General features: G+C 41.6%; 1 protein-coding gene across 1 annotated transcript in view; it reads left to right on the top strand.

The window, feature by feature from the left end:
- LOC107036778 overlaps nucleotides 1-11713 on the top strand; it is a 13502-nt gene that overhangs the window by 1078 nt on the left and 711 nt on the right. The window contains exons 2-8 of the mRNA XM_015254924.1: nucleotides 1090-1803; nucleotides 2304-3122; nucleotides 3705-3913; nucleotides 4623-4908; nucleotides 4999-5132; nucleotides 5789-5938; nucleotides 9582-11692. Of these exons, the coding sequence (XP_015110410.1) occupies nucleotides 1109-1803; nucleotides 2304-3122; nucleotides 3705-3913; nucleotides 4623-4908; nucleotides 4999-5132; nucleotides 5789-5938; nucleotides 9582-11692 (4404 nt within the window). The 5' untranslated portion in view covers nucleotides 1090-1108. The remainder of the gene's footprint in view (nucleotides 1-1089; nucleotides 1804-2303; nucleotides 3123-3704; nucleotides 3914-4622; nucleotides 4909-4998; nucleotides 5133-5788; nucleotides 5939-9581; nucleotides 11693-11713) is intronic.

Genomic DNA, 11713 nt, shown 5'->3' with positions numbered 1-11713 from the left:
TTGTCAAATGTGATGAGGTTACTACGTCGTGACGGAGAGGTTTATTTTTTTTTCACCTCAAAAATACAAGCGCTCGCATCAGTTCAGGAAGAAACTAGACTATTAGACGACCAATTGCGATTTTATTAGGGGAGATTGGGGTAAAACGGACACTTGACTTTTTTGAAAATGTTAATGAGGGGTTGAAATGTTGATAAAATTCAGTATTTTTTTTTTCAATACAAAGAACAATTTTTTCCCTTTGTGACGAGCCTAAATTGAGCTCAATTGATCAATTTGTTTCTGAGTTATGAATAATTTAAAAAAAGTCTAAAGTGTCCGTTTCACCCCACCCACCCCTAATCAATTGTGCTGATAGTTTAGACAGTTTTATTTATTTGCATATAAACAACGAATGACGCTGAATATTCATGATTTTTTTTATATTTTTCTCACGCAATTTAATTGACGAATTTGATGATTGAAAACGGTTGAGTCTATAGTGTGGATATTCTTAATTGAGAATTTAAATACAGGTCCAACAGAACATTCCAACAGTAGCAATTACTCAAAATTACTTGACTGTTTACCAGAAGCTGGGAATTACACGAGTCTTTCCCCCCAAATAAAATCCAATGTCACTTACCTCCAAAATTGAAAAAAGAAATTGAAAAAAAGGTAAATTGATGCAAATTATTGATGTAAATTATTTTAATAAATTAATTTAAAGATAGTCACTTTCTAAATTCACGAGCATGGTAAAGCATCGAATTACGAGCCTTACCAGCTCTTGGCGTTACCCAGGACCCACGGCGCGGACGTGGCTGGCGTCGGGTCCCAAAAATTCCCAATATAAAATTTATATTGAGAAAGGGTCCGTATAGTCTACCAACACCAGATGTTGTAATCTATCAATTAAAATCCATATAGAAAAATGTCAGAATTAATCACTCCTCCATCTGTGGATTGTCTTTTGCCAGGAAGAAAAAAAAATTTCGTCAGGAAGACAAAAAAGATTTCGTCAGGAAGACAAAAAAGATTTCGTCAGGAAGACAAAAAATCCTCAACGTCCCAAAAAAAAAATGATGGTAATTGTTTCTTTTCCAGCAGAAGAGCCAATGCTATCAAAATGTCGGCAGACTCGCCTAGAAGAGGGTTGCACAAGGGTGCCCAAGTGATCTCGCCCCAGCCAATAAGCGACAGATCAATAATCGATAGTGTAGCTGGCATAATAAACGACATAGTGCCCCAAGCCTACACGAGTGTCCCGAGCTCAGACAACCGCGAGACCATAACATGGGCGAGATTCGAGTACGGTGACGTGAATGACCCATCCCTCTTCCCGGATTACATCGAGGGCTCCAGCACTCCCCCGTTGCTCCTCGTCCTGGGCTATGCAACAGGCGTACAAGTCTGGATAATATCGGCATCGGGCGAGGCGACGGAGGTGTTGTCCTGGAGGCAGGGAGTCGTGCGCACCCTGAGACTTCTCCCCGATCCGCTGACGGATGAAGATCACCTCGACCCTTACGAGAAGAAACGGCCGATCGTCGCCATCTGTGACTCGGCTGGGCCAGGGCCGCAGTTCTGCAGTGTCAGCTTCATTTCACTGAAGACTGGAGAGCAGACGAAGAGCATCAAGTTCAAAAATCCCGTCTGCGATGTCCTGGCGAACAAGAGATCGGTTGTTGTCACATTCGCGGAGAGAATCGCTGTCTTTGATGCCAGGACTTTTGACGACGTTTTGACGGTCACCACTTGCTATCTGAGCCCCGGACCCAATCCTAATCCTGTGGCGCTGGGAACGAGATGGCTCGCTTATAGGTAATTTAGTCAGAGAGATTTACGTCGATTACATTATTGAAACATTACAGTCGTAATTGTGTAGAGTTCTCTTGCATAGAGCTTTGTCCAGTTCATTCACTTGATTAATTATTGTTTAAAGAAATTTATTCACGGTCATTCATTCATTTGTTGTGTTTACCAATTTTTTTATTTAGTAAGTTATTCGTTCATTATGTTTCATTTTGTCTTGTTTATTATTTAGTTATTAATTACTCAATTTACTACTTATTCATTCATTTTAATGATGTCTCTTTTTCTTAACTCATTGCAATTACAGTGGCAATCTTTGCAATTAGTTCGGTTATTTCCAAGGTCCTAACAGTTAATCACCTCAAGTCTCATCACAATCACCGATCTTCATATAACAGAAAAACGTTACTTCATGAAATAAATTAAGTCATGTGCAAACTTAGTGAAATTAAGATAAAAATGCGCATTTTTTCCCAAAATGTGTCAATATCTTTGATTTCCCCTTTCAGTGAGAAAAAATTATTGCCAGCGCGTCGCAGCAGTGGAGGCAGTGAAGGCGAGGGTGTCCAAAGTTACACAGCGGCTGTCTTGTACGCAGCAAAATCCCTGGGGAAGGGTCTCCGAGGTCTAGGTGAGACAGTGGCCTCGAGCTTAACCGGGACGACAGCGGCCCCAATCCCCATAAACAACGCTGCAGCTGACATCACCCAGCCCGGAGTCATAACAATCCTCGATCTCCAAGCAGCTAAGGAGGAAAAAGAGCTCGACGATCCAACAATCGAGACCGTTGTCGCCCACTTCACAGCGCACAGCGACGCAATTGTCGCGATGACATTCGACGAGACAGGTGCCATCCTCATGACAGCTGACCGCAGGGGCCACGACTTCCACGTTTTCCGGATACAGCCGCATCCTGGTGGACCAACCCTAGCCGCAGTGCATCATCTTTATGTTCTTCATAGGGGTGATACGACGGCCAAAGTCCAGGACATGGTCTTCTCCAGCGACACTCGATGGGCTGCTGTGTCCACTGTCAGGGGGACGACCCATGTGTTCCCAGTGGCACCCTATGGGGGACCTGTCGGCATGAGGACCCACTCGACACCTCACGTCGTCAACAGACTCTCCAGATTTCACAGGAGTGCTGGCTTGACTGACGATGGAACAAGATCACATTCACCAGTTTCACACACCGAAATGCCTATTTCTGCGTATCCTTACTCCAATCCGAGACTTCCTCCGTATCCACATCCAACTATTCTGCATCCACTTGCGCAGATACGCCAACCGTCGACACTTAATCATAGTAATAATCAGACACAGCCGAGGTAGGTGAAATTTTTTTAGGGGGGTTTTGAGGAGGAATTCAATCATGTTGATTACTCGGGGGAGAATAAGGTGGGAGTGATGGGAATGGGAAAATACATCTATGAAAAATTTTTATAGAAAAACGTCATGAATTTGCTGGTTTTTTATTTTTTTGACAAAGTCAGTAGAATTCGATTTTTCTGTACAAGTTTTTCTGCTGAGATATTTTCTGTAGAATATCCTCGGCTCAAATTCTCTAATGTTTTTTATTTTCTTGATGAAAAAAAGGAAAAATAGATTTTTTAAAAATTGAAAATTTCAGCTGAGAAAATTTGATAGAAGATATCTTAACACAATAAGTTTCAATGAATTCTATTGACTTTTTTAATAGAAAATTAAAAAATCGTTACATAATTTCATTCCCTGAAAACAACTATTTTTTTGTCGAATGAACTACTCAATGAAGAATTGAATTGTCGCCTTGAGGTACTTCACACCCAGCGTTTCAATATCGATGATTTATTCACATTGTCTTCATGATTCTACATTTATGTTGTCTTGAAAAAATTCCCACGGAATTGAATTTCTCCATTTGTTTCTAGTCGACCTCAGCAGAGGCAACGCTTGCATTCAGACGACAATGGTACATTACCATTGAAAATCTGCGCCTGTTTCGCACCACCACGAGCTTGGATATACTCCCAACGTGATTCCACAAGCAAAGTATCAAAACGTGCTGTTGATTCATTGTTCATAATGGCATGTCATGGTAATATGATTCAGTACGACTTAGAACCAAAACCAGCTGCGGGTAATTACTCATTTTATTTCTATTCTATTATTTATTCACAAAATTGAAAAAAAAACAAGCGATAAAATGATAATTTTATGACGATAAAATCACGTTTTTCACAACAAGTTGAATGTCTACTAAGCCACTTGTCCGATTTGATAGATATTATCACAAGGAATATTTTGACGTCAAAATTCAATTCAGTCACGTAGTTCTCGAGATATTGAGGAAAAAAGATTTTTGAGAAATTGCTGTATCTCGGAAACTACTTGATCAATTGAGCTGAAATTGCGGCCAGAAGTGCTCCAAAGTAATGCCAATCACGTGATGAAATTTCAGATTTTTAGCTTCAACATTTTTTTAAATTTTTTTATTTTTTTGTCCTTTTTCTGGGAAGATTTATAAAAATTTTCCGAAAAATTGGCTCACGCATCCGGACATGCATACAAACATTTTCTAAAAACATAATATCTTCACCTTTCACAAAAATTAGAAAAAAAAAACATTTTTTTAAATAAAAAAAATTTTTTTAATGAAAAAAAACCACAAAAATTTAAAAATTTAGAAGCTCGTCAAAACAAAAATTCAGGGCTTTTTCATCCTCACAAAAAAAAACGATGATTCTCCTTCTTCAGAATCAATTCAATTTTTTTTTTTCGTTTTTCATTACGTATCCAGCTAATGGATTTATTTATACTTGTCGATTAATCCGATTTGCGTTGCACAGGCATCCCAAAAGAAAAAGTCTGCGACGACACGATGATAGAACTGGAGGTGGAGGCCAAGGGCCAGTGGCCCTTGCTCAGAATACCGAATTCCCTGGAGATAATTCCCCCACTGCCATCATCGAGTCCACTGTTGTGCTACTCGGGGTGCCCCAAGAGTGCGAGGCAGATGGACACTGCTGAGGATCGTTGGTTGAGTCAAGTGGAGATAGTGACCCACGCTGGACCCCACAGGAGACTGTGGATGGGGCCACAGTTCGTGTTCAAGACTTACAACGCACCCAGTGGGTTCGTATCATTGAATTTTCCATTCGAAAGGAAGTGAGGAGGGCGTTGAAGGAGGCAGGATGATCACTGGGGTTTTTTTTTCATTTTTAGAGTGAATTTGGTGGAGTCTGAGGCTGTGGAAATCGGTGTCACTGGTGGATCACGACCGGCGAGGTCGAACCCTGTTAACATGCCTCATGCAGCTGCCAGACCTCTAGTGCCAGTTGTTATTGATGGGTCTGGAAGTAAGTTCAATATTTTTGGGGAAGAACTGAGGAAGAATTGAGACTTCAGTCCTGTTTTTTGACAATTGATATCCTTGATGTCGAGAAATTAGACCAAGTGGTCACCAGCATTTTAAAAGTCCAGAAAAATCAGAAATAATATCAAATAAAAAAATCAGAAATAATAAATGTCGTGTGAACAGGATCTGAATGATGAATTCTACTGTTGTTTTTTTATTTTTGATGGATTTGAGGACTTCTAGGATCAAATCCAATGGTTTTTACCACTAAAATACTTGAATTAATTGAAATCTAGGATTAAAGTTATCTTTAATTACTCCAGGAGTTTTAAAATTGAACAAGTGGACAATTGCTCAATTTACATAAATTAGCAATTTGCTTTCGAATGCATTCAACACAATAAGTTCAATAAGTATTCAACATAATAGACTGCTACCTGAGTTTAATAGAGAGAGATTTTGATATAAAAAACTCATGACGGTATTGTGTAACTTGATAAGCAATGATGCTGCTTCCACCATCTTTCAACTTGATTAAGAAGCCATTGAAATATACTTTTCAAGCCCTGATTTAATCGCTATTACTGATGATTCTTTCTACAGAATGAGGTCACTCAACATTAGCTCTGCATTAATTCCCCTTTCGTTTTATTCCAGGCAGTTACGAGCAATCCCCAAGATTCATGGAAGCCTACGGGGATTCCCTGGAGAACGAAACCATGGACATGGGTAACGGTGAGAATCAGCTCCGCGAAGACCTCGCCGAGGCCATGCTGGAGACCTCAGCTGCCCCCAACCGTGTTCCAGGTACGTAGAACTCCCATAAGAATTCGATTTTACTTTTGTTACTCGCGTTTTCAAAATTTATTCTCAATAAAAATGCAAATATGCTGTTTCGAAAATCATTTTGGTTTTTCATCGAGTGTTTTACGTCCGGAAAATGTTTATTCTCCTGTTTTGCATTTATCTTATTACTCTGGCAAATTGCATCCACGTGTGAAATAATTTCGTAGAAAAACCTAGCGAATTGGAAATCCACAAGAGATGAAGAAATCAAGTCCAGAAAATTCATTCGTGAATCATAAAATGTTTCGAAATGATCTGGGAAATGATGATCTGTGCTTTTTGCCAAGTAATTATTGCTTAGCGCATGTCAATGAACAAATAAATGAGAGAAAGAGACGAGTGAATTGATTTCACACGATTCAACGGTATGACGTGCACATTAATGCTTCCTGCACGTGGTAGAGGACGGTACCTAGTGTTCTAAGTTTGCAAGGATACAGAACTGGCCAGAGGCAGGTATCGCCGTTAATTTATCACCCCAGAATGACATTCGTAACGATTGAATTCACTAACATCAACCAGGGTGGACATCATCATCTATTATCAGTAATAACGTCTTCCCTTGCTCAGCCAACAATTTAAACCCTAGTTTTCGCACTAACATTGTAAATAATTGATTTTCGGTGCAGTGGCCTCGTGGTTCAAAAGTTCTAAGCAAACTGTTGTACTGTTTTAGGATTTTCTTTTGAATTATATGTACAATTCGGGGATTGACGAGGGAAATAGATTTTACATTTCTTGAAACAAATTTAGCAGTTGATAAAAATAATTATAATATGCATTGAAGAGTCACAATTTAGATTGTGAAATGGAAGAAAAAATATTTTAGTGATTTTTCATGGGAAATTTTCGGGGTTTTTGGGGATTTTTATTGGAAATATTGGATTTTCTGCAAATATTTGATGAAGACGATTCGAAGATTTCGATTTTTTTCTGGTTCTCGATGGAAAATTCGGGGAAAATTAAAAATAAAAATCTCAACAACAAAGTTACATTGAAAAATCAACATTTATGAAACCTTTTCTGTAAAAAATCTCTCAAAAAGTGGATAAAATTGCATAATTTTCAGTAGAAATCATCGACAAAAAAATAGAACTTCAAAATAGATTCAACAGAATTTCGTAGAGCATAATAAATCATGTTGTACTCGCTTACTCTCTGTTCTCTCGTCAAAACCATTGAAACCATAAATTAGTGCACGTAAAACCATTGAGTGCTCAACGCCCCAGAAGGGGAAAACTTTGTGTGATTGTCATGTTCTGTTTATCAACTTAAAAAAAAATAGAATAATCACTGCACTTTGAACCCCGGGTACCTCCCCCATCTCAAAATTCAAGACGTTAAGAAAACCGTAAGGTATTTACTCGAAAAAAGGTAAATGATGACATTCATCTGGAATTCACAGAATGTTCACAAAGACGGTCGGATTATGTATAAATTTTTCTAGAATTTTTCTAGACTTCATTTTCAAGTTATTAAGAGGCCTCATAAGCGAAAAAAAATAGCACTGAAATGCGGGAAAATTTTGCGCCATGAATTTTCAATTGAACGTGGACGAAAAAATCTGAATGAAAGCTTGAAAAATTTGTTCATTTTGTAGGAACTGGATGAGACAACTCGAAGGGGATTTGGGACGGTTAAATAATTGTAAGAAATATTTGAAAATACGAGGTGGATGGCAAGTGGGGGCGCCGCCATCTTGATTAGATACCGATGAACGCTGTCTTCAAGATGGCGACGTTTCCACCTCGCATTTTCAAACATCTCTTGAAATTATTCATCATCTTCAGATTGCTCTAAACTCACTCCAGCCATTTTCAATAAATGGAACAAATTTTTTAAGCCATCTTTCAGGTTTTGCCATCCCCTTTCGGCTGGGAATTGATGCCCCGGAGTTTTCCCCCGCATTTCAGCAATTTTAATTGCCCTCGGAACTGCGTTATCATCTGAGCTGATAACACAGTTTCATGCGACCTTGAAAAATCTTCCTCAAGAGTCATATATAAGAAATTAAGAATATCCAAGTATCTTTTACAGTTTTACAAATTTGTCAATTAAATTGCGTGAAAAAAATTTGAAAAAAATCAGGAATATTCAGCGTCATTAAAATTACGTTTTACACAGAATTATTATTTTTTTAAACATTCGTTGTTAATAAATAAATAATTTAAATTGTTTAAACTTTCGAAAACCCAATTTTTTTAGGCCTGAAATCGAAAAAAATAGCGAAAGTACTTGGATGTCCTTAAACTGATCCTTAAGAACTTGAAAACAAAATCCAGAGGAATTGTCACGTATAAAAAAATTTCATAGAAAAACCTCCCGAATTCGCTAGATTTTTCTATCAAATTTTATCGTGCGTGATAAAAAAATTGACACCTAATCCGGCGAAAACGATGGACGTCCACCAGAAAATTTCGTGTCAATGTCATCATGATTTCCACCGATGAGTCCCCTCAGCCCCCGGGATTAAAAAACTCAGTAAAAACTCCTACTCCTGAGCCGTTACCGGTCACCCACAGCAATTTTAATCAAACGAGGAGCCGAAAAGAATTAAGAGAAACCAAATTTTTCCTATCATTGCCAATGTTTCGAGCACGCAAAGTGATCTTCATCAGAGCATTCATTTATTCTGCTCATCGCCCCATTAATTATTCAAGGGTTGTACTGAAAAAATTCAACCAAAGAATATCATCAGAGTCAAAAATTCGCCAGATTTGATAGTAAACAGATACTTGTCAGAGCCCTTCATGAAGAAATTGTAATGTTGATGTGCAATTTCCCGATAACAGTTATGACAAGAATCTGTTCGATGTCAGATTTTTAACTCAAATGATATTCTTTATTCGCGTTTTCCGTACAGTCCTTAAATAACTAATGAGTTGATAAGTAGAATAACTGAATGCCCTGATGAGAAACACTTTGTCGAATTTGATTTCTCCTGACCCTTTTCTTCCTTTCCTTCGATTAAAATAGCTGTGAATCCCCGTTAATGGCTGAAGACTAAGAGTTCCACGTACGAAAAAACGAATAGAAAGCCTTAGCGAACTCGCTAGAAAATTCTACTGGAATCCTCTAAAAACTCTATGGGAATTCTATTAAAATTCCAGAGAATTCTCGTTAAAATTCTATTTGCTCCTGGAAAAAGTCAAAAGATTTCGATTTTTCTGTGTAAACTTTTCTCTCGAGACATTTCTATTAAAATTATTGGGCCCGGATTTTCCAAGTTTTTCCCGCCATATTTGTTTCCTTTTACATTACCGGATCCGAGTGAAAAAAGCTTGTAAAATCCATGCCCAAGTATTCTCATAGAAAAACCCCAATAGAATATTCCCACAGAAAAATCGAAATCTATTGACATATTCCTATAAAACATCTCGCAGAATCAGCGCAAAAAACAAATAGAATTTCCACGAGAATTCCCCAGAACTTTAATAGAATCCCACCAGAATTCTAGAGAATGCCAACAGAATTCCACCAGAATTCGCCAAGTTTTTCCATTAAACATTTCATACGTGTCTTAATGATACCTAGAAACGGTTGGAATAATAATGGTGAAAAAACCTCGTAATTGATACCTGCCAACGGCTTTTTCTGTTACTAGGGAGGCGATTGGTAGTTGAGAGGGTGGGACAGCCGGTGACAAAAGTCGTCAACCCCCTGGGCACGGTGATAACAGTAATGGCCGACGAAGAAGACGCGTCCTCTTCTCAGGAATTTGATGACGATAGAATAGCGGAGGCCCCTAGAAGCGTATGCGCCGAGGAGGGGCCAGCATCCCTCAACGATTTCGATACAGACGTCAATCCACTCCGTAATTTAACCGAAATATGCGCTGAAATGCGTTCAGCAAGTGAGCCAGCTATTGACAGTGTACCTGACGACGACATACGCGATGTCAAAGAGCACAAGCAATTGTGCGTCGAGGCAGCAACAATGACACCCGACAGCTGCGTAATTGACTACGAGCGAGGTGCATTCAGAGATGTGCCAACGAGCCTGAGTCTCTGCGCTGAGCAAGGTGAGATACCAAGGAGTCCAATGACACTGGCAAGGGAAAATTCATGGATAAAGAGATCGCCAAAGCGCGAGGACGATGTGCATGAGAGAAGCATTGCTGCTGCTAAATACGTCGTCAATTACGACGACGATAGTATTGTACTTATGGAGAATAAGACAGCTGAGTTAGATAAATATTGTGATGAGCCTGAGCCAGAGAAGGTGACCAAGAGACCGGGGATAATTGTCCCCAAGCGAAACAAGAAGAGCGCAGAGGGGCCCAAGTACCTTCTGCAGGAGCACGAGGACAGCGTGATAATCGAGGACACGAGTGGCCCTCGAGTAGAAGCCAAGAAGCTCGATGTGAAGCTTGAGAAGACCGACGTCAAGACAGATCAGCGAAGGGCAAAAAAAGAGGTGATGGAGAGAGCTGGCGAGGCTGAAGCCATGATCGTGGAGAGGCTTGACCAGACGATCGACAACTTCGTCGAGCTGAAGGCCCTCGAAGCCCTGGCCGACGAGGACCAGCCACCGGAGCCGGAACCGATGGACGCCTCAGTCTCCAGCCTCTGCAAGATGAATCTACCCCTCGAGCTGCCGACCCTCGACGACTTCAACTGCATGGACTACCACATCATCGAGCCCAACGTCTTCACCAAGGAGACGTATCACGTGTCTGACGACGACATCGAGCACATCAGCTCTGAGGTTGTTCTTGAGCTCGTGGATGCCAAGCTCGAGCGCTTTGAGAAGCTCGACAGCATCCAGGATTACGAGGTGTCGCCGGTGAGGCACAGAAAGAGCAGCAAGAGCACCATTTCCGACGACGACCTCGAGCACATCCAGGCGTCTGAGATAACGGAGCTGTTGGAGCGAGCCAAGTCCTTCGCGATGGAGCGAGCCGAGGACTTGGGGAAGAAGGGAGTCCTGTCTGACGACGACTTGGAGCTCGTCCCCCCGCTGGAGGGACCGGCCTCCCCGGCCCTGGGGCTGTCGCCACCTCCAGGGGACAGCAAGTCCCCAGAGCCTCTCGACAAGCCACCGCCAGTGAGGTCTCGAGGCTCGAGGAAACGGAAAGACGTCGTTGTCATCGACTCCGATCCCTCAGAGGCCGAGGTAACTGTCATCGTCAAGTCCCTGGGGGCACCTGGGCCCTGGAGAAAGAGCAAGAGCCCCGACAAGGACCTCACCGAGGAGATCGACAGGTGCAGCGAGCCCAAGTCCGATCAGAACTCGTCGCAGAGTCTCCCCAAGAAGACGAGGGTCAGAACACCCAAGACGCCAGCCCAAATTCCCAAGGTTCCGAGTGTCATCGAGATCATTGATATCGATGCTATGCAGAAGGCTGAGATGGAGATTGCTGGGGCACCAGCGCCAGAGTGCAAGATCCTGGAGGGCTGTGGGGAGATGTCGATGAGGATGAAGAAGTCGAGGAGGAAGAAGGTGCAGCTTGCCGAGGGGGTGGCAGCTTCCAAGGGGGACGAGGCTGAGGGGAATTGGGAGAGTGTTCGCAAGCCCAGGGTGGAGGAGCAGAGGGAGGTGGGACGTGTGGAGGAGGAGGGAAAGGAGAACAGGGAGATGAACGAGGGCTTGGTGCAGGCAGACAGCAAGGGGTCCAGGAGGAGGGGAAAGAAGACAGTTAACTCGGTCACTGGGGTCAGCTCTGGCTCAGGAGCAGAACATGTTGAGGGCTGTGGGGCGGAGAGGGGCGGGGGAGCGGGCGAGGGGGTGGGAAAG

This window comes from Diachasma alloeum, unplaced genomic scaffold (genome assembly GCF_001412515.2).
Source record: "Diachasma alloeum isolate Michigan unplaced genomic scaffold, Dall2.0 Dall_scaffold_00211, whole genome shotgun sequence".
In the NCBI taxonomy this organism is placed as follows: Eukaryota; Metazoa; Arthropoda; class Insecta; order Hymenoptera; family Braconidae; genus Diachasma; species Diachasma alloeum.
This window is presented reverse-complemented; position numbering and strand designations above follow the sequence as displayed.